The following is a 26,886-nucleotide window of genomic DNA, read 5'->3' as shown; positions in this document are numbered from 1 at the left end:
GTGAATCATGGGGAAAGCAAAAGAATTGTCAACAGATCTACGAGAAAAGATAGTGAACTGTTACAAACAGGAAAGGAATACAAAATGATATCCAGGGAATTGATAATGCCAGTCAACAGTGTTCAAACCGTGATTAACAAATGAAAAATCAGGGGCTCTGTAAAAACCAAACCACGATCAGTTGGACCAACAAAAATATCGTCCACAACTGCCAGAAAAATTATTCGGGATGCAAAGAAAAACCCATATATAGCATCAGCTGAAATACTGGACTAACTGAAAACTAGCGGTGTGGCTGTTTCATGATGCACCATAAGGAGGCACTTGAAGAAAAATGGGCAGCATGAACAAGTCGCCAGAAAAAAAGCCATTACTGCACAAATGCCACAAAGTATCTCACCTACAATACGCAAAACAGCACGGAAACAAACCTCCAAACTTCTGGAACAAGGAAATTTGGAGTGATGAGACCAAAATCAAACTTTTTGGCCACAACCATAAACATTACATTTGGAGAGGTGTCAACAAGGCCTATGATGAAAGGAACACCATTCCTACTGTAAAACATGGAGGTGAATCGCTGATGATGTGGGGATGTGTGAGTTACAAAAGGTACAGGAAACTTGGTCACAGTTGAAGGAAAGATGAATGTAGCACGTTATCAGCAAATACTGGAGGCAAATTTGCACTCATCTGCCCGGAAACTGCAGATGGGACGTACTTAGACGTTCCAACATGACAACTATCCAAAACACAAGGTCAAGTCAACCTGTCTTTGGTTACAGCAGAACAAAGTGAAGGTTCTGGAGTGGAAATCTCAGCCTCCTGACCTCAATATCATTCAGCCACTCTGGGGAGAACTCAAGCGCGCAGTCATGCAAGAAAGCCCAGGAATTTCAAGGAACTGGTGGCTTTTTGCCAAGAAGAAAAGGCAGCTTTACCATCTGAGAAAATAAAGATCCTCATCCACAACTACCACAAAAGACTTCAAGCTGTCATTGATGTTAGAGGGTGCAATACACGGTATTAAAAACTAAGGGTATGTGAACTTTTGTTCAGGGTCATTTGGATGTTTGTGGTTGTCATTATGATTTAAAAAGAGAAAACACAGTAGTTTGACAATAAATGGCTTCACCCAACCACTAACCAGGAGTGGAAAAAAAGTTTTTGTGTTATTATTCATATTCTCTGAAAAAAAGGCCAAGAAAGCAAAAAATCTGCCAGGGTATGTAAACATTTGAGCACAACTGCATTTTGGTAGAACATTTAGTATCGGGCAGCCTGTTTATATGGCAATATAATTGTGAAATGAGCATTTTTAATGGCACTCATTCACGATTATCTTGCAGTGTAAATGCCCCCTTAACATTATAATGCCACTTGCAAACATTAAAACACTATATGTGCTTACTGTTTTGCACATCGTGCACAAAATATAAATTGAATCTACTTTATGTACACTCCATAATACAATAGGTCTAATCTTTGCAGCAAGTGAAATGGCAAGTCAGTTACAGCAGCTAGGGATCAAGCAGATAAAATAGTAAGTGAAAAATATACAATTGTTAGCAATAGATAGAACCCTGTAACTTGAAACAGAAAACAGCAGAAATAAAGAAAGATAAAGTAACATACAATGAGTCACATCAGTATTAGTCTTTGTGTTAATACATAAAGATGCTAAAACAAGAAAACACTTTTTGTTAATATTCATTTTACACTTAGTTATCTTGCAGACAAATTGAATTCAAAAGATTTGCACTACTGGAACAATTGTCTAGTATGGTAACTGCATTGCTTAAAAGCCTCGTAAACAACGTTGTAAGATGTACCCATTAGTACCTTGTGAGAAGTTCTTGTTTTTTTTAATGAAGTTATCAACAGAAAACACCATGCGTCACACGACCCATTCCATATGAAATATAGAACTCTTGGTGGTTATTTCCTTAATGTAAAGGCAGATGGTTAGTATTGCTTATTAAGCAAACACTTAACACACATTAGTCTTGGCATTACAATACTTTAAAAAGTATCCCTGTAAACAAAAAGAAAATAAGTAATTTGATTAGTTCATATATCAAATTATGTGCCTGTATGGCAGCTATGTAAGATATAATGACTCATTGATAACACTTACATAAAGAAGGCAATTTAAATCTATCTCTCTATCTCCATCTATATACAATATATATATATATATATATATATATATATCTATATATATAATTGCCTTATTCTGTCTGTCTGTCTGTCTGTCTATCTGTCTGTCTGTCATGCTCCGAAATTGTGTCCTTACGGTGACACAAAGCTGATTGGCCGCTGGGCTCGCCATGGCCCCGCCCCCCCACACGGATTGGCCTCTCGCCCCGGCTCTCTGCAGGCCCCGCCCCCCTCACGCAATGCACGCTCGCTCTGGCCGCCCAACTGACACGGGGCTCCGATTCCCAGGTGAGTACACACACATCAGATCACACTCACTCTCACACTCACTCTCACACACACCTCACACATCACAACATGCTGGGATATCGCTTGCTTCTACACCGGCTCCGTCAGGATCCCGGCAGCGCCAGACATAACCTTGCGATGCTGGGATCTTAACGGAGGCCGTGAAAGCTGGTAACCATTATACACATCGGGTAACTAAGGTCCCTTAGTTACCCGATGTGTATCATAGTTACCAGTGTACACCGGCTCACACTCACTCTCATACACACCTCACACACACATCACATCGCATCCACACATCAAGGTCCTGCAGCTGCGGAACATACATAACATAACAGCACACACATAACAGCACACACACACACACAAATCAGATCACACTTACACATACCTCACACATCACATCGCATCCAAATACTCACAACATCCTGGGCTATCGCTTGCTTCTCGGCGGCGATATTGTGCTGTTGTGAGCTTCCAGGACCTGACGGAGGATCACATGGCCAGAAGCATGTGATATCCCCGGATGTTGTGAGTATCAGCGCGTATGTGCAATATCGTCAGTGTCTGTGTGTGTGAGTGTATGCGATCGGGTGTGTGTGAGTGGATGCGATCGGTTGTGTGTGTGAGTGGATGCGATCGGTTGTGTGGGTGAGTGGATGCGATCGGTTGTGTGGGTGAGTGGATGCGATCGGTTGTGTGGGTGAGTGGATGCGATCGGGTGTGGGTAAGTGTCGGCAGAGGAGCACGGCGTGCTGGAGGAGGCTGGGAGCAGAGAGGCTGATCTTGGGGAAGGCTGGGAGGGGGAGGCTGATGCTGAGGGAGGCTGGAAGGAGAGAGGCTGAGCAAACGTGCTCCATCCGCCATACTGCGCACTCCCCATCGTGCTGCATCCCCCATGCTGCGCACTCCCAAACATGCTCCATCCGCCATGCTGCGCACTCCCCATCGTGCTCTATCCGCCATGCTGCACACTCCCAAACGTGCTCCATCCGCCATGCTGCGCACTCCCAAACGTGCTCCATCCGCCATACTGCGCACTCCCCATCGTGCTCTATCCGCCATGCTGCACACTCCCAAACGTGCTCCATCCCCCATGCTGCGCACTCCCAAACGTGCTTCATCCGCCATGCTGCGCACTCCCCATCGTGCTCTATCCACCATGCTGCACACTCCCAAAAGTGCTCCATCCGCCATGCTGCGCACTCCCAAACGTGCTCCATCCGCCATGCTGCGCACCCCCCATCATGCTCCATCCGCCATGCTGCGCACTCCCAAACGTGCTCCATCCGCCATGCTGCGCACTCCCAAACGTGCTCCATCCGCCATGCTGCGCACTCCCAAACGTGGTCCATCCGCCATGCTGCGCACTCCCAAACGTGGTCCATCCGCCATGCTGCGCACTCCCAAACGTGGTCCATCCGCCATGCTGCGCACTCCCAAACGTGCTCCATCCGCCATACTGCGCACTCCCAAATGTGCTCCATCCGCCATACTGCGCACTCCCCATCGTGCACCATCCGGCATGCTGCGCACTCCCAAGCGGATGGAGCATGATGGGGGGTGCGCAGCATGGCGGATGGAGCACGTTTGGGAGTGCGCAGCATGGCGGATGGAGCACGTTTGGGAGTGCGCAGCATGACGGATGGAGCACGTTTGGGAGTGCGCAGCATGACGGATGGAGCACGTTTGGGAGTGCGCAGCATGCCGGATGGTGCACGATGGGGAGTGCGCAGTATGGCGGATGGAGCACGTTTGGGAGTGCGCAGCATGGCGGATGGAGCACGTTTGGGAGTGCGCAGCATGGCGGATGGAGCACGTTTGGGAGTGCGCAGCATGGCGGATGGAGCACGTTTGGGAGTGCGCAGCATGCCGGATGGTGCACGATGGGGAGTGCGCAGTATGGCGGATGGAGCACGTTTGGGAGTGCGCAGCATGGCGGATGGAGCACGTTTGGGAGTGCGCAGCATGGCGGATGGACCACGTTTGGGAGTGCGCAGCATGGCGGATGGACCACGTTTGGGAGTGCGCAGCATGGCGGATGGAGCACGTTTGGGAGTGCGCAGCATGGCGGATGGAGCATGTTTGGGATTGCGCAGCATGGCGGATGGAGCACGTTTGGGAGTGCGCAGCATGGCGGATGGAGCACGTTTGGGAGTGTGCAGCATGGCGGATGGAGCACGTTTGGGAATGCGCAGCATGGCGGATGGAGCACGTTTGGGAGTGCGCAGCATGCCGGATGGTGCACGATGGGGAGTGCGCAGTATGGCGGATGGAGCACGTTTGGGAGTGCGCAGTATGGCGGATGGAGCACGTTTGGGAGTGCGCAGCATGGCGGATGGAGCACGTTTGGGAGTGCGCAGCATGGCGGATGGACCACGTTTGGGAGTGCGCAGCATGGCGGATGGAGCACGTTTGGGAGTGCGCGGCATGGCGGATGGAGCACGTTTGGGAGTGCGCAGAATGGCGGGTGGAGCACGTTTGGGAGTGCGCAGCATGGCGGATGGAGCATGATAGGGGGTGCGCAGTATGGCGGATGGAGCACGTTTGGGAGTGCGCAGCATGGCGGATGGAGCACGTTTGGGAGTGCGCAGCATGGCGGATGGACCACGTTTGGGAGTGCGCAGCATGGCGGATGGACCACGTTTGGGAGTGCGCAGCATGGCGGATGGAGCACGTTTGGGAGTGCGCAGCATGGCGGATGGAGCATGTTTGGGAGTGCGCAGCATGGCGGATGGAGCACGTTTGGGAGTGCGCAGCATGGCGGATGGAGCACGTTTGGGAGTGCGCAGCATGGCGGATGGAGCACGTTTGGGAGTGCGCAGCATGGCGGATGGAGCACGTTTGGGAGTGCGCAGCATGCCGGATGGTGCACGATGGGGAGTGCGCAGTATGGTGGATGGAGCACGTTTGGGAGTGCGCAGCATGGCGGATGGAGCACGTTTGGGAGTGCGCAGCATGGCGGATGGAGCACGTTTGGGAGTGCGCAGCATGGCGGATGGAGCATGATAGGGGGTGCGCAGCATGGCGGATGGAGCACGTTTGGGAGTGCGCAGCATGGCGGATGGAGCACGTTTGGGAGTGTGCAGCATGGCGGATAGAGCACGATGGGGAGTGCGCAGCATGGCGGATGGAGCACGTTTGGGAGTGCGCAGCATGGCGGGTGGAGCACGTTTGGGAGTGCGCAGCATGGCGGATGGAGCATGATAGGGGGTGCGCAGCATGGCGGATGGAGCACGTTTGGGAGTGCGCAGCATGGCGGATGGAGCACGTTTGGGAGTGTGCAGCATGGCGGATAGAGCACGATGGGGAGTGCGCAGCATGGCGGATGGAGCACGTTTGGGAGTGCGCAGCATGGGGGATGCAGCACGATGGGGAGTGCGCAGTATGGCGGATGGAGCACGTTTGGGAGTGCGCACCATGGCGGATGGACCACGTTTGGGAGTGCGCAGCATGGCGGATGGAGCACGTTTGGGAGTGCGCAGCATGGGGGATGCAGCACGATGGGGGGTGCGCAGCATGGGGGATGGAGCACGATGGGAGGTGCACACCTCCCCCCAACACACACACACACGCGCACTGCACAACACACACACACTAGGAATCACAAACAACGCCCTACACAGACACCCACACACACAGACAACGCTGCACACACAAATATACGCACATACTGCACAACACACACATTGCTCAAAACATACCTCCCCCAAAACACACCACACACACAAACCGCACAACACACACACACACACAACGCTACAGACACACAGCGCTCCACAAACAACGCAACACACGCAACACACATACAACACCGCTCTCACCCCCCGCGACACTCAGAACATGTACAGCGCCCTACACAAACACTTGGTAACTACACACAACAACATCTATATATATATATATATATATATATATATATATATATATATATAACAAAAATCATACATGAACTACACAATACGTAAATTCTAGAATACCCGATGCGTAGAATCGGGCCACCTTCTAGTATATATATATATATATATATATATATATATATGTATATATATATATATATATATATAAAAATGTTACATTTTATCAAGGTGTAGCTTTGTTATTGTTATGGCACCTTATACCTTGAGGGCCTGAAACACTACAACGAAGGTCCAAACATTGTATCCAGTCAAGGAATGGTCAACAGATTGACATGAAGACTTACATCTGAAGCAGATCTTAAACAAGGGTAAAGGGAACCTGTGAGGTCCTCACTTACAATTTTAGTAGTATGGGTACAGATTTGTTTATATTAATAAGGTTTTTTAATGCAACTAGACTAGTGCTCCAATCTTTTAACAATGTTATTTTATTCAGCATTGTCAAACACATACATTAGGCAGGACTAGTTCCGATGAGGGACTAGTTGAGGGAAGACACGCCTCGCTATTCTAGTAGGATCTTATATGTGACGTTGTAGGATAAAAGTACATTCTTCACTGCTGTTTAATAAGCCTTATAAAGTGCAGTTATTTATTGCATTACCATCTGTTCACAAACATGAAGACGGATGCTGGCATCAAGATTTTTCATTTACTAGGGCACTTACGCAAAGAAGAAGCCGTTGAAGTTCCTCGTAGAAAATTATGTAAACCATCCTCACTGTCATTTGTGCTGGCCATGCTGTTTCTCATCTGCATGACAGACAGCTGGGAGCAGAGACTAGGTTGACGGTCAATTTTCTTTGCCACCTAAATAAAAATAAGAAATGTTTTCCATCACATATTACTTGTGTGCACCATTTAAAAAAAAAAAAAAAAGAGTAAAATTTGATTTACTGAGTATGCAATGCAAAAAACATTGTTAGGGTGTTTCTATACAATAAGCCGAGTTTTTTTTGTTTTAATTCTGGAAATAAAAAATACAGAACAAAATATAATAAAACAGTGCAGTATGATTAATCAGTCAAGTAACTACAGTAGCATGGTTTGTCGCATTGGTACAGCATGCATGAATCAGTGATGTGGAAAGCTATGCCATTTGCAGTGTATTTTGCCAGCAGGGACACCCCAGTTTCAATTGAGATGCCAGATTAAACGTACTGCCCAGCAACAAGAAAACTTGATGGAGATTACAACTAAAAAAATGTAATATAGTGCTGGAAGGTGCATCCCTATGTCGGAAGGCACTCAACGAGCTACTGGGGGAAGAACTGATGCTCGACCCGAGTATGATCAATGCTTGTGAGGTTCCAGGATCAAAGCCACAAGGTTGTCTTGGTGCTTATGTTGCTTGGTCAAAAGAGAAAATCAAAAGCTGTAGAGATATAATTCCTTTTGGAGCTTGGAACATAGAAACCATGAACCAAAGCATGACATTATCAAAGCCCAAATGAACAGAACAGAACTCAACTTATTCAGAATTAGTGAACTAAGATGGACTTAATCCAGACATTTTCAGTCAAACGAATATTGGGTCTACTATTCTGGTCATGACAACCAAAGACGAAACGGTGTCGTTTTCATTCTCAACTGAAGATTGGCCAGCACTATCCTGAAGTACAATGCAGTCAGTGATAGAGTCATCGCGATACAATTACAAGGAGCACCATTCCATGCCACAGTCATACAGGTCTACTCACCAACAACAGATGTCAGTACCCGACAAAGCGCCTAGGTGCGCTAAACGGTCTGTCTTGTCATTCCCTGCATCTTAGATGTATCCTGCATCCCCCTACTGTATGTGTTTTTAATTTTTAGATGAAATAAAAAGAAGATTTCTGCTAAGGGTGAGTGCCACCATTTCTTTTCTCCCTCTGTGGATTTGGATTATTCTACGATCATGTTTTAAGAAGAAATCAACAAAACACCAAAACAAGACTCACTCATGACAATGAGAGACTTGAATGCCAAAGTAGGCAATGGCAAATATGGAACCATTTTTGGGAACTTTGACTATTGTATGACAAATCAAATGTCCATCAGGAACACATTCTTACAAAGTCATAAAAGGAGACTCCACACATAAACATCACCGATTGGGGCCCATTAGAATCAAATTGACTAGGTATCTGTTCAACATAGATAAGTTTGTCCTTCATTACCGTGAAAACAAGGCAAGGAGCTGACTGTGGAACTGATCATGATAGACAACAGGCAGTTTCCAACTTCGATTTGACCAACATGCCTGAGGTTTTTTGGTCCAGTCTGAATAGCTGATTTAGATCACTAGAATGAAAGAAAGCCTGAGGAACTATGGACCCCTGCAGCCATTGTTAACGGAATAGACTATAAAGATCATTGAAGAAGGATGAATGGAAAATGCAAAAGGCAGACAACATCAGTAAAAGATGAAAAATTGCCAGTCTAGCAGACAATGAACTTTATTACCAATATATATATATATATATATATATATATATATATATATATATATATATATATATATATATATATATATGTATATATATATATATATATATATATATGTATATATGTATATATATATATATATTTTTTTATATATATATATATATATATTAGAGTTAGAAAGCAAACATCTGAGAGGCAAAACCAGGAAGGCATACCTAAAGTTTCAATCAAGAGTTAGCATGTTGGAAGACATCAATGGGAACAAACTATTTGAGCCAGAACAGATTAATACAAGTTGGAAAATTTACACATTTTCTCTGTTAGAAATGGTGGTTTGGTGCTTCCACTCAGGAGTGGATCTGGCCTGATGTTACTCCGTTCTTAAGCGCTGCCATTGTCCTGCTGTCCCTGAAAGAGTACATGATCAGCCTCCCCCGTTTACCAAGAAGGGGTCTGTTCATCCTGGGCGTGGAGCTTCCACATGCACAGGTAACCCATCCCAATCTGAGGGAGCTGTGCATAGTGGAGTGGTGGGGTGTGTGGTGACTTGGGACACCATGTCTCCCACAGGTTCGACTGCTCATGGAACATCGGACGCTGTGTTTCCCAGTTGCCAGGCAATGAAGGATGCTGCTGTGTCTGATTCCAGGCAGTGGTAAAATTTTGTCCGTTCTGCCGTGCAGACTGATGGGGAGAGGCTCTCTTGGAGGGATTGGGAGGTAATCAACACCTGATCATTTCCTCCAGTATAAGGAGGGCTAATTCCCTTTTCCCAGCCAAGGTCAATGCTGTCTATTGCACTTCATAACTGGTAGTGGTGGTCAGTGGTACAAACAATGCCTTTCTCTGTTTGGATGTGATCTTTCTGATTTGGTTTTCCTTCGGCTTTCTACCCTCCTTGTGTTTCTCCAAGAGCATTTGCTAGGTCCTTTATTATGCTCCAACAGTGCCACCAGACCCTAGCTTTCTGGCGACAGCAGGCCAGGAGGTTCTCTGTCAAAGTCCCCCTCCCCTATAGTGGGAGCTGGGTGAAGAATATCCTGGCCCTTAAAGGCTAGCCTAGCTTTGGCAGCTTGCGTAAAGTGTATCTGTAGCTGCGCTTTTGCTGGTTTGGTGCTGGTTTTGTAGTGTGTCTCTCCTATTGAGCATAATAACCTCTACAAGAATGATTGAGTGATACAGGAAGAAACTGAGGTTGTAATTGATAGAGAACCGAGCATCCTGAAAGACGAAGCAATAAAGCTTTTGTCAAACAACTACGGTAAGTGCCTGCATGTGACAATATTCCAAGAGAGCTAATAAAGTCCTCTGAAACAGCAGTTGTTGTTATCATATGACTGTGTCAACAGATATGGACAACTGGTAAATGGCCCAAGGACTGGACAAGACTAGTGTTTAGTCCTATTACGAAAAAGGGAGATGCTACCGACTGTCCAAACTATTGTACTATTGCATTCATAGTAGCAACAGAAAATTTTGAATACCACGAAGGATATGAGTGTGACGAAGCATCTCATAAGCATCCTTAGGAACATCTACATAGAAGCAATCATCAGAACGAAACATGGCGACAAGACACGGTTCAAAGTGGAGCGATACATCAGATAAGGCTGCATCCTGTCACCATTTCTTTTCAATTTATCAGCACAAGCTATTTTCAACAAGGCTGGACTTGCTGAAAATGAAGAAGTAATCACAATTATTGAACGAATCATCAACAATCTTAAATACGCAAGCAATACTACATTGAAAGCAAGCATAGATGGAATCAAGACTTATTACGGAGTGTCAAGCTGGAAAGCTCGAACATGGGACTGCTACTCAAAACAAAAACAACAAAGATATTGGCTACTGCCGGGCATGACCGGAACACATTTGAGATGGATGGTGACGACCTCGAAGTTGTAAAAGACTTCAACCTACTCAGATCGATGATCACTCAAGATGCGGTGACAACAGGAGAAGAGCTATGAGAAAATTAACAATGAAGTAATTGGACAAGGTCTTCAAGTCAAGGAGAAATTAACTGGCAATGAAGACATGGCTAATACATAGTTTGTTGTGATGGGCGAACACAGACTGTAAAATTCGGGATCTGTGCGTGATACCTAGTATCCGTGCACTGACCCCAGACTCGGATCTCTTAATGAACTCTGTATAACTATTCAGATCTATAAAAAATGTTGCTTTTGCCTCTCATTTAAAATTTTAACAACAGTACCAGGAGAAAATGGACCATACAATTTGTTGTGCAATGTCTCCTTAGTATGCCAATACCCCGTATGTAGCCAAAAACTACTGTTTGGGCGCACAGCAAGGCTCACAAGAGAAGGAGAACCACTTGACTTTTGGAGTACAAAATTCACTAAAATAGATAGACACCATGTTGCTTTTGCTAAGCCCTTGATGTGCCTAAACAGTGGAAACCCCCAACAAGTGACCCCAATTTGGAAACTATACCCCTCAAGAAATTTAACAAGATTTGTGGTGAGCACCTTGAACCCACAGATGTTTTACAGAATTTCTTAACATTGAGCCATGAAAATGAAAAAATATATTTTTCCCACAAACAAGGTGCTTTTGCCCGAAATTTTTAGTTTTCACAAGGAAATGGACCATACAATGTGTTGTGCAATATCTCCTGCAAACACAGATACACCTCATGTGGTAGAAAACAACTTTTTGGGTGCACCACAGGGTTCAGAACGTAAAGAGCGCTAATTAACTACAGAGTAAAATGTATATTCCCTTAGGCTATGTGCGCACGTTGCGTACTAGCCCTGCAGAAATTTCTGCAGCGATCTGAAGAGCACACGTGCGCATCAAATCGCTGCAGAAAATGTCCATAGAAAAAAAAAAAAAAAAAAAGCTGATTCCATGCGCTCTGCCTGCAGCTCCTGCCATAGACAGAGCAGGAGCTGCCGGCAAAGCGCACGGAAGAAGTCACTTCTTGAACGCAGCGCTTCGGGCAGCAGCCAAAGCGCTGCGCTCTAAGACGCCACGTGCGCACGGCCCCTGCACAATCTCCATAGATTATGCAGGGGACGCAGGACGCATGCAGTTACGCTGCGCTACAAAGCGCAGCGTAACTGCATGAATTACGCACACGTGCGCACATAGCCTTAGACTAAGCAAGAATAATGAATGAGGTGGCGTATAGGAGAGGATCACTGCAGTCCAGCACTCGATATGTGTTTCGACTACAAAGAGACCTTCGTCAGGGTGTCACAGTAAGGTTTGGTTCACATTTACCCTGTGCTCTACACTTAGCACTTACACTGAGTTTTACGTGTAAATCTCTCAAATCTCCAAATGATGTGATTAAGATGGAACACCTGATGAAACATTCACTATAATGAGGCAGATGAAGACACTGAACTGTCTCTGGCTTATACTCTTGCATTGTCTGTCTTTTTAAGCGTTTATAATAGCACGGTCGAACACAATTTTGTGCACTTCAAAAATACACATATTTGGAAGACAAAAGTAAAACTATACATGTTTGGTATCTACGAACTTATACTGACCTGGGAAAACCATAATGCCAGGTCAGTTTTACCATATCGTGAACATGGTAAGTGAAAAAAAATAAACAAAATAATTGTGCAATTGCACTTTTTTTGCAATTTTACCATACTTGGAATTTTTTTCCATTACACTATATGGTAAAACTAATGGTGTCATTCAAAAGTACAACTTGTCCTGCAAAAAAACAAGCCCTCATATTGCTATATTGATGGGAAAATAAAAAAGTTATGGCTCTTGGAAAAAGGGGAGGAAAGAACGAAAATTGCCAGGGTAGGGAAGTTAAATGCTGCGATCGTTAGCATTTAATTGGTTATACAGCAAAAGGTGGTACGATCGGCCCTGACTGTGACAGCTGGAGCTTGGCTGTCACTTAAGCAGAGCTCTCGGCGGCGATCGCAAATGTAGGGCTCCTGTATCAGTGTGTTCATTTGTGGGAACTCACTGCAAAGTAGAACATTCTGGTACATGCGATACATCCAATGTTGGGAAGGGGTTCAAACAAATTGTCAGTTAAGAACCTAAACTGTATAAGCATAGTCTACATAGAGATAATGAAGCTCAAAATTAATGTATTCATGGTCTGCAGCTAAATGAAGCTAAACAAGCACACCCCCAGGCCTACATCAAGGAGTATGTACACAGCAAGGGAGAATACATTGGCAATATATACAATATTAAATTTGATGCAGGTTACAAACTTAATGCATTGAGCACAATGTAATGGATTTTGGCAGCAAATTCTACATTGTCATTACAATTATTATTTGGATTTGCACTTATAACCGTAGCTGCTAACACAGACTACATCAGTCTCATTTCTTTAAAACACCCATTTTGCCTTACAGCAAGTGTTGATGATCCCACGAGTAAAGATTGCTATTACTGTGTCATCAGAATCCAAAGTTTGTACATGAAGCCAATTTAAAGTACAAATTGAGTTTTAAATGCCCTCGTTCTTACATTCCCACATATTTATTTTTTGCAAACATGGCTAGAACAAGTATTCAGACTCTGAACTTTTACACTTTTTTTCACGTTGTACCCACAAACTTAAATTTATTTTATTGGAATTTTATGTGATATCCCAACACTAAGGGGCACTTTGCACACTACGACATCGCAAGCCGATGCTTGCGATACCGAGCGCGATAGTCCCCGCCCCCGTTGCGATATTATGGTGATAGCTGCGAACATTGTCGCTACGCCAGCTTCACATGCACTCACCTGCCCTGCGACGTCGCGCTGGCCGGCGACCCGCCTCCTTATTAAGGGGGCGGGTCGTGCGGCGTCATAGCGACGTCACACGGCCAAAAGAAGCGGAGGGGCAGAGATGAGCGGGACGTAAACATCCCGCCCACCTTCTTCCTTCCGCATAGCTGGCGTGAGCCGCAGGACGCAGGTAGGAGATGTTCCTCGCTCCTGCGGCTTCACACACAGCGATGTGTGATGGCGCTGGAACGTGGAACAACATCGTATCATCGGTCATTTGCAAATTATGGAAATGCCCAACGCTACACCGATGATACGATTACGACGATTTTGCGCTAGTTAATCGTATCAAAAAGGCTTTACACACTACGATATCGTATGCGACGCCGGATGTGCGTCACTTTCAATTTGACCCCACCGACATCGCATCTACGATGTCGTAGTGTGCAAAGTGCCCCTAAGTAGCAAGTATTTGTGTGGAGTAAAGGAAATGATGCATGGTTTTATAAATATTTTAACCTCTTGACCACCTTGAATGCACCGGTATGTTCTGCTTGTTGGGGACTTCCCGACCTTGGCTGTATCGGTACATCCTGGCGATCGCAGGAGCTGTACCCCCACGATAGCTGCCAGGGGCTCGGCTTTCTCGACAGCCACACCCCAGCGCTCACAGCCAGGAACTGTCCCCTCGCCATCCCTGGCTGTTTAACCTCATAAGTGTGGTGATCAATATTGATCATTGCACTTAGGTGATTGGGAGAGGGATCCCGCTCCATCCCCCCTCTAATCAGTGCTCCTGCGACGTAATCTTCGCCATGGTGACCCATCTACAGGAGGCCTCAGGAATCATGCCAGGAGCATAATCTCTGAAGCTTCTGACAGCTACACTGTACTGCAATGATTCAGCAATGCAATACAGTGTAGCTGCGATCAGAGCAGAAAATGGAAATGTCCCAAAAATCAACTAAGTAACAAGTTAAAAAAAGATGAAACAAATTAATGAGAAATTAAAGAATAGAAAAATAAAAAAAAATATTCCAAGAAATAATCATATTTGTGTAAAAAAACTACACAAAAAGTACACCTAATTGGTATCGCCGCATCCATAACAACCCAATCTATAGAACTGTCACACTAGTTAACCCTTTAAGAAAACACTGTAAAATAAATAAAAAACACATAGCAAAAACTATGTCTTGATATCATACAGCTAACAAAAAAGTGGCATAAAACGCATACATGACAGTTGACAGCTGCGGGCAACAGCTCCAACCAATTTCTGTTATGGTACCCTGGGGTCATCTGATGACCCCACGGTACGATGGTCCTATAAGCAAGGTTTTACAGGCTGTCCCATGTGCTACTGTACTCAAGTACAGCAGTGCATGAGATCAGTAATCAGACTAAGGCTATGTTCGCACGTTGCGTCGGAGTACCTGCAGTTTATTCTGCACGTTTTCCTTCCCTTGGTTTTTGACCAAATGGCTTTTGACCATTTTTTAGCGCTAAAAACGCATGCGTTTTTACCGTGTTTTTAGCGCTTTTTACCTGCGTTTTCACCTGCGTTTCTGCAGATGCGTTTTTTAGATCAAGACACTGAGAAATAAAGTTGAATTAGTCAAAAAGAATGAAAAAAGAGAAAAAAAGTATAAAATTAACTTTTAATAAAACTATATGGGAAATTATCAATTTTAATGAAAAAATAGTGTTTATGCACATTTTATCAGAAAAATAGGTGAAGTTTATAATTTTTTAACATTTAAATTTTCGGTTATTGTGTGTGTGTAAAGGAACATTAGAACCCATTAATTTTTGTCCAGAAAAGCATGCGTTTTTGGATCCAAAAACGCAGTGGAAAAGCAGGGAAAAAGCATGAAAAACGCAGGAATTGTGATTTTGGTTGCGTTTTGCCATTTCTCATTGACTCCAATGTTAAGGAAACGCTGCAGAAATGGCAAAAACAACTGACATGCTGCTTCTTTTTCAGCATGGTTTTTGACCACAAATATGCAAATTAAACGCTGCAGAAAAAAAAGCAAAGTGCAGACAGGATTTCTGCTTTTCCCATAGACTTTGCTGGCAATCAAAAACGCATGCGTTTTAGCGCAAAAACGCTGCTGCTAAAAACGCTGCAGAAACGCGGAAAAAAACGCAACGTGCGAACATAATACCACACAGCAGGTCAAATCCATCTATGGACACTCCATTAATCAAATTATATCCCAATAGGAAGAAATATGAATTTTTTCATCCCGAAAGAAGGAGTATTCAATGTCACAGTAATAAAAAATTATTTTTATTAACATTTAATTTATAAATAACACCACACAATAAAAATAGTAAATTGCAGTCAACAAAAGTGTGTATATCAGGGTGTCGCGGTATCAATATTGCACATAACATCCAAATAATGTCCGATCTATGTTCAACCATAAATATTATTTCAGGTATTTAAAATATCAAAGTACTTTTGCAAACCAAAACGGCCTAATGGTCACTATATAATGCCATGGCCAGTGTATAAATAGTTCCGGGCTGTTAAATGCTGTATTAAAGTCTGTGTATCGTCCCTCCTCTCATGCAGAGCCAAGTCACTACGTTCGATGTCACTGTGCATATACATCCATCAGTGTCGGCAGTGTGATTCTACCACACATCCTATAGGTAATCTGCACAACAGACAAGGAACGGAGAGAGTCGAATCGGCACGAGCGGACATATGAATAATGACACCGTGCTGTTATATGCCTATCTCAGTACTCTACCCACGCCATATCACTATCACTCCATCAGTTGCTGCCAATAGTGTACAAGGGACACCCATGCAAAGGCAATGTGTCACTCCTTAATGATTATTACAGCTAACAAGAGATGGAGGAAGTAATAACGGCATGCAGATAACAAAAATTAAACCAATCGGACATATTGGACTATGTACAAGGTTCCTAATGCTCTATCGCAGTGCCACCAGCCAGCAGCCACCTAAGCGACCGCTATGAATCCACGTAAGGACCGGCACAGCAAAAAAAAACCTCCGGTACAATGTGCTAGCATGGCATCCTGCAATTACAGCAAAGTATTACCTTAGTACGTGCGCCGCAAACACCCGATCCCCGACACGTGTTTCGCTCCCGGCTTCTACAGGGGGCATGTCGGGTCACGGAGATTACAGGGATTATATACGTTACGCCCACCTATCCGGGATTCTTTGGGCGCTTGCATAGAACCGTCACTTCCTGTTGGAAAGGGGACTTCCTGTCAGGCGATGGTGGAGCGCATCCTGCGTGTCAAGCACCGGACGTGTGCAGCGACGCAGGAGCGTCCCCCATTCTCTCGCCTAATGTTCAGTCCGAGGAAGATTTTAGGTTCCCAGCAAGCGCTCCGTCCCAAGGTGATTAATTACATTTACAGCAATAAATTCAATCGGGCAAAAAGGAAATATCCTATGCATAAACTAAACACAATTATTACAAGAAGGTAATTCTTATATGACCCTCAGGCAAATGTTTATATATGCTCCTCTTTTTCAAGTCCGATATTTCATTCCTGCTGTGGAACAGAGAAGATAGCCCCGTTCTGGATATATAAATTCTTCGTTTCATCATCTCATCATGGGACAAACGTCACTATGGTGGGCATAAATCGGTATGCACGCATGCAATTTATCTACAAAAATTAGAACAAAAACAAATAAGTACACACTATAAACACATACATGTTTCTCCCTACAATAACCCGACAACAAAATAAAATTATATATAACAATTTAAAAAAATAAAATAAAAAGCCACAGGATTGACCAGGAGACAAAGAAAAGCGTCACCAAGCATATATTTATGATCTACAGGAACGCTCCAAATCCCAGGGTCTCATTGAGGCCCTGCGGATTCAGTGTGCCCAACCTGAAGATCCATCGACTCTCCACCCTCGCCAAGATTTTGCTCAAATCACCTCCCCTTATACCTAATTCCACTTGATCAATTGCCTTTACTCTAAGGACATGTGGATTGCTGTTATGCATCTCCTTAAAATGACGTGGGAGTGTCTTGAGTTGGGTGTTATCCTCTACCGTTCTTGCCTTCGCAATGTCCCTACAGTGTTCGCGTATGCGGACTTTCAGTTCACGGGTCGTAAGACCCACATACAACTTTTTACATGGGCACTCACCTACATAAATAACCCCCCTTGAGGAACAAGTTAAACGTTTCCGTATATCAAATCGTCTAGTACCATCAAAGTTGGAAAAAGTTTTTGACTTAACGCAGTTAGCGCAGGCTTTACAAAGGCCACATGGGAAAAAGCCCTGATCAGACACCGGTATCTCTTTTTTATTTATCTTATCCCGATCAAAATGGCTGCATACCAGTATGTCCTTAAGGCTTTTTGACCTACGTGCTGTAATAAGGGGCCTAGGAGGGAGAAACTTCCTTATAATAGGGTCTGATTGCAATATCCCCCAATGTTTGATCATTATTTCCCTCATCTCCATCCATTTATTATGATACGTGGTGATAAATCGTATCGGTTCCTTCTTCTCCACATCACTGTTCCCTCCAACTTCTTGATTTCTGGGAAACAATAAGGTGTTCCTTGGGGTATGTCTGGCCCGTTGAAAGCCCTTCCGAATCATTTTTTTACTATACCCCCTTTCCCTGAACCTATTGGCCAGTTCTCCAGATTGTCTCTCAAATGATTCTTGATCTGAACAGATACGTCTGGTTCTCAGGAACTGGCCCACAGGTATCCCTGAAATCACCGACCTAGGATGTGAAGATGAGGCGTGCAACAAACTATTGGTAGGCGTACTCTTTCTAAAGATGGAAGTTGAGAGAAAACCATCTTCTCTAGTTTGGATTAGAATATCAAGGAAGTCCAGTTCCCTTCCTTGCTTAAATGTCAATTTGATGTTCAACTGATTTTCATTAAGTGATCGCATCACTTGATCAAGACCATCTGGGGGGCCGTCCCAGATAAACAATACGTCGTCAATGTAACGCATCCAATTGAGGATGCAATTACAACCCGGGACGGTATCCCCCAAGAAAATCTCCCGCTCCCACGCCCCCAAAAAAAGATTCGCATACGAGGGGGCGCAAGCCGCCCCCATCGCAGTTCCCTGCGTTTGCAAAAAGAATTTCTGATCGAATGTAAACACGTTGTGCGTGAGTACAAATTCTAATAGCAGCAAAAGCAACTCAATCATAGGTTTTTCGATGTTACTATTGTTGAGGAAATAGGCGACTGCTCGCAGCCCGTCCGCATGCATAATAGACGTATATAGGGACTCGACATCGGCCGTGACCAACGTCATATTTGGTCCCAATTGTATACCCTCCAACCTACACAAGGCCGATGTCGTATCCCTGATGAATGATGGTAATTCGATGACTAATGGCTGCAGGTAATGGTCAATGATGCTGCAGACGACCTCACACAGTCCCCCATTTCCTGCCACAATAGGCCTACCTGGCGGATCAGTTATACTCTTGTGTACCTTCGGTATCAAATAAAATGTTGCCAGCCTAGGGTGCAGTTTTTTAATATAGTCCACCAATTTCTTGGGTATTACACCCTGTTCAAAGCCTGCTTCAATGATAATCAATAACTCCTCCTTGAACGAGGGAAGAGGATTGGTGGTCAATCTTTTGTAACATTGTTTTTTGTTAAGTAGCTTATAGGCCTGGCGCTCATACATAGTGGTAGGCCACACCACTATGTTCCCGCCTTTATCGGCGGGTTTGAACACAACATCATTCCATGTCTGTAGCTCCATCAATGCTGCCCTTTCTTCCTTAGTTAAATTCGAAGGACCAAAAGGTCCTGTGAATTTTTGCTGAAATTCCTGTGCAACCATACGTGTGAATATTTCTATGGCCGGGCATGAGTTGAAGGCCGGGAATTTAGTGGATTTATTCAAAAGATCATGAGGAAAGGCACTCACCATTTGTGACTGGCTCTCCTCCTCCAATGATTCCAAAATGGCCAGAGCTTCCTCCTCCCGTGTGGACCACTGATCTTGGGATTGTTCAGTTCGGCTATATAAACGTCTAAAAAACAGTTTCCTCGCAAACATATGCAAATCCTTTACGGATGTGAATGGGTCTGCCAAACAAGTAGGAGAGAATGATAAGCCCTTACTCAACAACAATATTTGTACTTGTGTTAGATTATGCTGAGAAAGATTAATCACCTTAAGTTGTTGCTGATTTTCCGCATTATCCCTATTGAAAATATCATATGAGCGTTTGGTGAACTTTTGTTTGTTCCTTGACCGTGTATTCACCCCATGATTACGATCCATAGACGCATTACTGCTTGCCACACTAGATGATACCGACTGCACCGATGAGCTCCTAGACCGATCCTTTCCTTGTTCCACCTTCTTATACTGCCATCGAAAAATTCTATTGCTTTCAAAATCTCCCACATCCCGTAAATACTTCTTCTGTTTGTCACTAGATATATCTTTTTCCCATTTCTCAAAATCCTTCTCTAATGTGGTTGCCAGATTTTGAAAGGACTCAACACTCATCTCCTTCTGAAGACTTTGCTGGGTCAATTCAATTTCCTTTTCCATTTTCTCTAAAGTCATACTGTTTTTTTCGATGATAATACGGATAAATTCCAATGAACAAGCTGTCGCTGCCGCCATCCATCTCTGATTGAGACCATCGTCCTCCAAATCAAAGGCTGGGTAAATCTGCACACGGAGCCCTCTTGGAACAATTTTTTGTTCCAAGTAACTCTCCAGGGACATCCGAGTCCAACACAGCTTGGTTTTCTTATGTAACATATTTTTATATCTCCTGGTCAATTCCTTCTGTGTACTATTAGAATCCATATTGACTGCAACACCACGATTAAAAATACCCGCGGCTTTGGACTGCCACGCTGTCAGCCTGGCTTCAAAGTCCATAATTTCAACACGATCACTCTGTAATAGAAACAGAACAAAGTATAATACCACACAGCAGGTCAAATCCATCTATGGACACTCCATTAATCAAATTATATCCCAATAGGAAGAAATATGAATTTTTTCATCCCGAAAGAAGGAGTATTCAATGTCACAGTAATAAAAAATTATTTTTATTAACATTTAATTTATAAATAACACCACACAATAAAAATAGTAAATTGCAGTCAACAAAAGTGTGTATATCAGGGTGTCGCGGTATCAATATTGCACATAACATCCAAATAATGTCCGATCTATGTTCAACCATAAATATTATTTCAGGTATTTAAAATATCAAAGTACTTTTGCAAACCAAAACGGCCTAATGGTCACTATATAATGCCATGGCCAGTGTATAAATAGTTCCGGGCTGTTAAATGCTGTATTAAAGTCTGTGTATCGTCCCTCCTCTCATGCAGAGCCAAGTCACTACGTTCGATGTCACTGTGCATATACATCCATCAGTGTCGGCAGTGTGATTCTACCACACATCCTATAGGTAATCTGCACAACAGACAAGGAACGGAGAGAGTCGAATCGGCACGAGCGGACATATGAATAATGACACCGTGCTGTTATATGCCTATCTCAGTACTCTACCCACGCCATATCACTATCACTCCATCAGTTGCTGCCAATAGTGTACAAGGGACACCCATGCAAAGGCAATGTGTCACTCCTTAATGATTATTACAGCTAACAAGAGATGGAGGAAGTAATAACGGCATGCAGATAACAAAAATTAAACCAATCGGACATATTGGACTATGTACAAGGTTCCTAATGCTCTATCGCAGTGCCACCAGCCAGCAGCCACCTAAGCGACCGCTATGAATCCACGTAAGGACCGGCACAGCAAAAAAAAACCTCCGGTACAATGTGCTAGCATGGCATCCTGCAATTACAGCAAAGTATTACCTTAGTACGTGCGCCGCAAACACCCGATCCCCGACACGTGTTTCGCTCCCGGCTTCTACAGGGGGCATGTCGGGTCACGGAGATTACAGGGATTATATACGTTACGCCCACCTATCCGGGATTCTTTGGGCGCTTGCATAGAACCGTCACTTCCTGTTGGAAAGGGGACTTCCTGTCAGGCGATGGTGGAGCGCATCCTGCGTGTCAAGCACCGGACGTGTGCAGCGACGCAGGAGCGTCCCCCATTCTCTCGCCTAATGTTCAGTCCGAGGAAGATTTTAGGTTCCCAGCAAGCGCTCCGTCCCAAGGTGATTAATTACATTTACAGCAATAAATTCAACAGGAAGTGACGGGGATCGGGTGTTTGCGGCGCACGTACTAAGGTAATACTTTGCTGTAATTGCAGGATGCCATGCTAGCACATTGTACCGGAGGTTTTTTTTGCTGTGCCGGTCCTTACGTGGATTCATAGCGGTCGCTTAGGTGGCTGCTGGCTGGTGGCACTGCGATAGAGCATTAGGAACCTTGTACATAGTCCAATATGTCCGATTGGTTTAATTTTTGTTATCTGCATGCCGTTATTACTTCCTCCATCTCTTGTTAGCTGTAATAATCATTAAGGAGTGACACATTGCCTTTGCATGGGTGTCCCTTGTACACTATTGGCAGCAACTGATGGAGTGATAGTGATATGGCGTGGGTAGAGTACTGAGATAGGCATATAACAGCACGGTGTCATTATTCATATGTCCGCTCGTGCCGATTCGACTCTCTCCGTTCCTTGTCTGTTGTGCAGATTACCTATAGGATGTGTGGTAGAATCACACTGCCGACACTGATGGATGTATATGCACAGTGACATCGAACGTAGTGACTTGGCTCTGCATGAGAGGAGGGACGATACACAGACTTTAATACAGCATTTAACAGCCCGGAACTATTTATACACTGGCCATGGCATTATATAGTGACCATTAGGCCGTTTTGGTTTGCAAAAGTACTTTGATATTTTAAATACCTGAAATAATATTTATGGTTGAACATAGATCGGACATTATTTGGATGTTATGTGCAATATTGATACCGCGACACCCTGATATACACACTTTTGTTGACTGCAATTTACTATTTTTATTGTGTGGTGTTATTTATAAATTAAATGTTAATAAAAATAATTTTTTATTACTGTGACATTGAATACTCCTTCTTTCGGGATGAAAAAATTCATATTTCTTCCTATTGGGATATAATTTGATTAATGGAGTGTCCATAGATGGATTTGACCTGCTGTGTGGTATTATACTTTGTTCTGTTTCTATTACAGAGTGGTCGTGTTGAAATTATGGACTTTGAAGCCAGGCTGACAGCGTGGCAGTCCAAAGCCGCGGGTATTTTTAATCGTGGTGTTGCAGTCAATATGGATTCTAATAGTACACAGAAGGAATTGACCAGGAGATATAAAAATATGTTACATAAGAAAACCAAGCTGTGTTGGACTCGGATGTCCCTGGAGAGTTACTTGGAACAAAAAATTGTTCCAAGAGGGCTCCGTGTGCAGATTTACCCAGCCTTTGATTTGGAGGACGATGGTCTCAATCAGAGATGGATGGCGGCAGCGACAGCTTGTTCATTGGAATTTATCCGTATTATCATCGAAAAAAACAGTATGACTTTAGAGAAAATGGAAAAGGAAATTGAATTGACCCAGCAAAGTCTTCAGAAGGAGATGAGTGTTGAGTCCTTTCAAAATCTGGCAACCACATTAGAGAAGGATTTTGAGAAATGGGAAAAAGATATATCTAGTGACAAACAGAAGAAGTATTTACGGGATGTGGGAGATTTTGAAAGCAATAGAATTTTTCGATGGCAGTATAAGAAGGTGGAACAAGGAAAGGATCGGTCTAGGAGCTCATCGGTGCAGTCGGTATCATCTAGTGTGGCAAGCAGTAATGCGTCTATGGATCGTAATCATGGGGTGAATACACGGTCAAGGAACAAACAAAAGTTCACCAAACGCTCATATGATATTTTCAATAGGGATAATGCGGAAAATCAGCAACAACTTAAGGTGATTAATCTTTCTCAGCATAATCTAACACAAGTACAAATATTGTTGTTGAGTAAGGGCTTATCATTCTCTCCTACTTGTTTGGCAGACCCATTCACATCCGTAAAGGATTTGCATATGTTTGCGAGGAAACTGTTTTTTAGACGTTTATATAGCCGAACTGAACAATCCCAAGATCAGTGGTCCACACGGGAGGAGGAAGCTCTGGCCATTTTGGAATCATTGGAGGAGGAGAGCCAGTCACAAATGGTGAGTGCCTTTCCTCATGATCTTTTGAATAAATCCACTAAATTCCCGGCCTTCAACTCATGCCCGGCCATAGAAATATTCACACGTATGGTTGCACAGGAATTTCAGCAAAAATTCACAGGACCTTTTGGTCCTTCGAATTTAACTAAGGAAGAAAGGGCAGCATTGATGGAGCTACAGACATGGAATGATGTTGTGTTCAAACCCGCCGATAAAGGCGGGAACATAGTGGTGTGGCCTACCACTATGTATGAGCGCCAGGCCTATAAGCTACTTAACAAAAAACAATGTTACAAAAGATTGACCACCAATCCTCTTCCCTCGTTCAAGGAGGAGTTATTGATTATCATTGAAGCAGGCTTTGAACAGGGTGTAATACCCAAGAAATTGGTGGACTATATTAAAAAACTGCACCCTAGGCTGGCAACATTTTATTTGATACCGAAGGTACACAAGAGTATAACTGATCCGCCAGGTAGGCCTATTGTGGCAGGAAATGGGGGACTGTGTGAGGTCGTCTGCAGCATCATTGACCATTACCTGCAGCCATTAGTCATCGAATTACCATCATTCATCAGGGATACGACATCGGCCTTGTGTAGGTTGGAGGGTATACAATTGGGACCAAATATGACGTTGGTCACGGCCGATGTCGAGTCCCTATATACGTCTATTATGCATGCGGACGGGCTGCGAGCAGTCGCCTATTTCCTCAACAATAGTAACATCGAAAAACCTATGATTGAGTTGCTTTTGCTGCTATTAGAATTTGTACTCACGCACAACGTGTTTACATTCGATCAGAAATTCTTTTTGCAAACGCAGGGAACTGCGATGGGGGCGGCTTGCGCCCCCTCGTATGCGAATCTTTTTTTGGGGGCGTGGGAGCGGGAGATTTTCTTGGGGGATACCGTCCCGGGTTGTAATTGCATCCTCAATTGGATGCGTTACATTGACGACGTATTGTTTATCTGGGACGGCCCCCCAGATGGTCTTGATCAAGTGATGCGATCACTTAATGAAAATCAGTTGAACATCAAATTGACATTTAAGCAAGGAAGGGAACTGGACTTCCTTGATATTCTAATCCAAACTAGAGAAGATGGTTTTCTCTCAACTTCCATCTTTAGAAAGAGTACGGCTACCAATAGTTTGTTGCACGCCTCATCTTCACATCCTAGGTCGGTGATTTCAGGGATACCTGTGGGCCAGTTCCTGAGAACCAGACGTATCTGTTCAGATCAAGAATCATTTGAGAGACAATCTGGAGAACTGGCCAATAGGTTCAGGGAAAGGGGGTATAGTAAAAAAATGATTCGGAAGGGCTTTCAACGGGCCAGACATACCCCAAGGAACACCTTATTGTTTCCCAGAAATCAAGAAGTTGGAGGGAACAGTGATGTGGAGAAGAAGGAACCGATACGATTTATCACCACGTATCATAATAAATGGATGGAGATGAGGGAAATAATGATCAAACATTGGGGGATATTGCAATCAGACCCTATTATAAGGAAGTTTCTCCCTCCTAGGCCCCTTATTACAGCACGTAGGTCAAAAAGCCTTAAGGACATACTGGTATGCAGCCATTTTGATCGGGATAAGATAAATAAAAAAGAGATACCGGTGTCTGATCAGGGCTTTTTCCCATGTGGCCTTTGTAAAGCCTGCGCTAACTGCGTTAAGTCAAAAACTTTTTCCAACTTTGATGGTACTAGACGATTTGATATACGGAAACGTTTAACTTGTTCCTCAAGGGGGGTTATTTATTTATGTAGGTGAGTGCCCATGTAAAAAGTTGTATGTGGGTCTTACGACCCGTGAACTGAAAGTCCGCATACGCGAACACTGTAGGGACATTGCGAAGGCAAGAACGGTAGAGGATAACACCCAACTCAAGACACTCCCACGTCATTTTAAGGAGATGCATAACAGCAATCCACATGTCCTTAGAGTAAAGGCAATTGATCAAGTGGAATTAGGTATAAGGGGAGGTGATTTGAGCAAAATCTTGGCGAGGGTGGAGAGTCGATGGATCTTCAGGTTGGGCACACTGAATCCGCAGGGCCTCAATGAGACCCTGGGATTTGGAGCGTTCCTGTAGATCATAAATATATGCTTGGTGACGCTTTTCTTTGTCTCCTGGTCAATCCTGTGGCTTTTTATTTTATTTTTTTAAATTGTTATATATAATTTTATTTTGTTGTCGGGTTATTGTAGGGAGAAACATGTATGTGTTTATAGTGTGTACTTATTTGTTTTTGTTCTAATTTTTGTAGATAAATTGCATGCGTGCATACCGATTTATGCCCACCATAGTGACGTTTGTCCCATGATGAGATGATGAAACGAAGAATTTATATATCCAGAACGGGGCTATCTTCTCTGTTCCACAGCAGGAATGAAATATCGGACTTGAAAAAGAGGAGCATATATAAACATTTGCCTGAGGGTCATATAAGAATTACCTTCTTGTAATAATTTCTTCCTATTGGGATATAACGTGCGAACATAGCCTAAAAAATATTCATGTCCCACAGTGGGACTAAGGGAAAAAATAAAAAGAATTAATGTGTAAACAAGTAAAAAAAAACAAACAAACATAAAAAGCGCACACAAATCATGAAAACCCATTTTGCCACTTAAAACGCAGCATTTGTGTTAAAACATAAACAAGCAAAGAAACATACACATAATTATTATCACAGACTCCTAATGTATAAAAATGTCAAATTACATTGGCAAATACCATTGAAGAAAAAAAAAAAAAGAGCCAAAAACTCGCATTTGTTCATCAAACTGACACACAAAAATAGTGAATAAAAAGTGAACAAAAAGTCATCTGTAAAAAAAAAAAAAATTAAAAAATATATAGAAATGAAAACGCTTAACTCCGTTGCAAAAGACAAGCCCTAATATGGCTCAACCAGAAGAAAAGTAAGAGTTACAGGTCTCAGAATACGGCGATGCAAAAACACATTAATATAAATTTTCATGTGTAAAAGTAGAAAAGCATAAAAAAAACAATATGAATCTGGTATCGCTGTAACCGTATTGACCCAAAGAATAAATCAGTATTATCACTTTTACTGCATGGTAAACCACAAAAGAAAAATATAAAAAAAAAACAATAAGTGAAATGGTGGTTTTTGTTCATT

The 26,886-nt window shown here is 43.6% G+C and overlaps 1 protein-coding gene across 3 annotated transcripts in view; it reads right to left on the bottom strand.

Annotated features, from left to right (window-relative positions):
- Positions 1-26,886, bottom strand: part of POPDC1 (popeye domain cAMP effector 1) — a 186,861-nt gene that overhangs the window by 37,914 nt on the left and 122,061 nt on the right. Inside the window, exons 7-8 of one of the 3 annotated variants that reach the window (XM_075340086.1) lie at positions 7,037-7,178; positions 1,843-1,945 (exon numbers count right to left, since the gene is read on the bottom strand). In XM_075340086.1, coding sequence (XP_075196201.1) covers positions 1,878-1,945; positions 7,037-7,178 — 210 coding nt within the window. In that variant the 3' untranslated portion in view covers positions 1,843-1,877. The other 2 variants (XM_075340087.1, XM_075340084.1) reach the window with 2 other exon arrangements.

Source organism: Anomaloglossus baeobatrachus, chromosome 3 (assembly GCF_048569485.1).
Source record: "Anomaloglossus baeobatrachus isolate aAnoBae1 chromosome 3, aAnoBae1.hap1, whole genome shotgun sequence".
Taxonomy (NCBI): Eukaryota; Metazoa; Chordata; class Amphibia; order Anura; family Aromobatidae; genus Anomaloglossus; species Anomaloglossus baeobatrachus.
The sequence above is the reverse complement of the archived record's forward strand: the minus strand, read 5'-3'. Positions and strand labels throughout refer to the sequence as shown.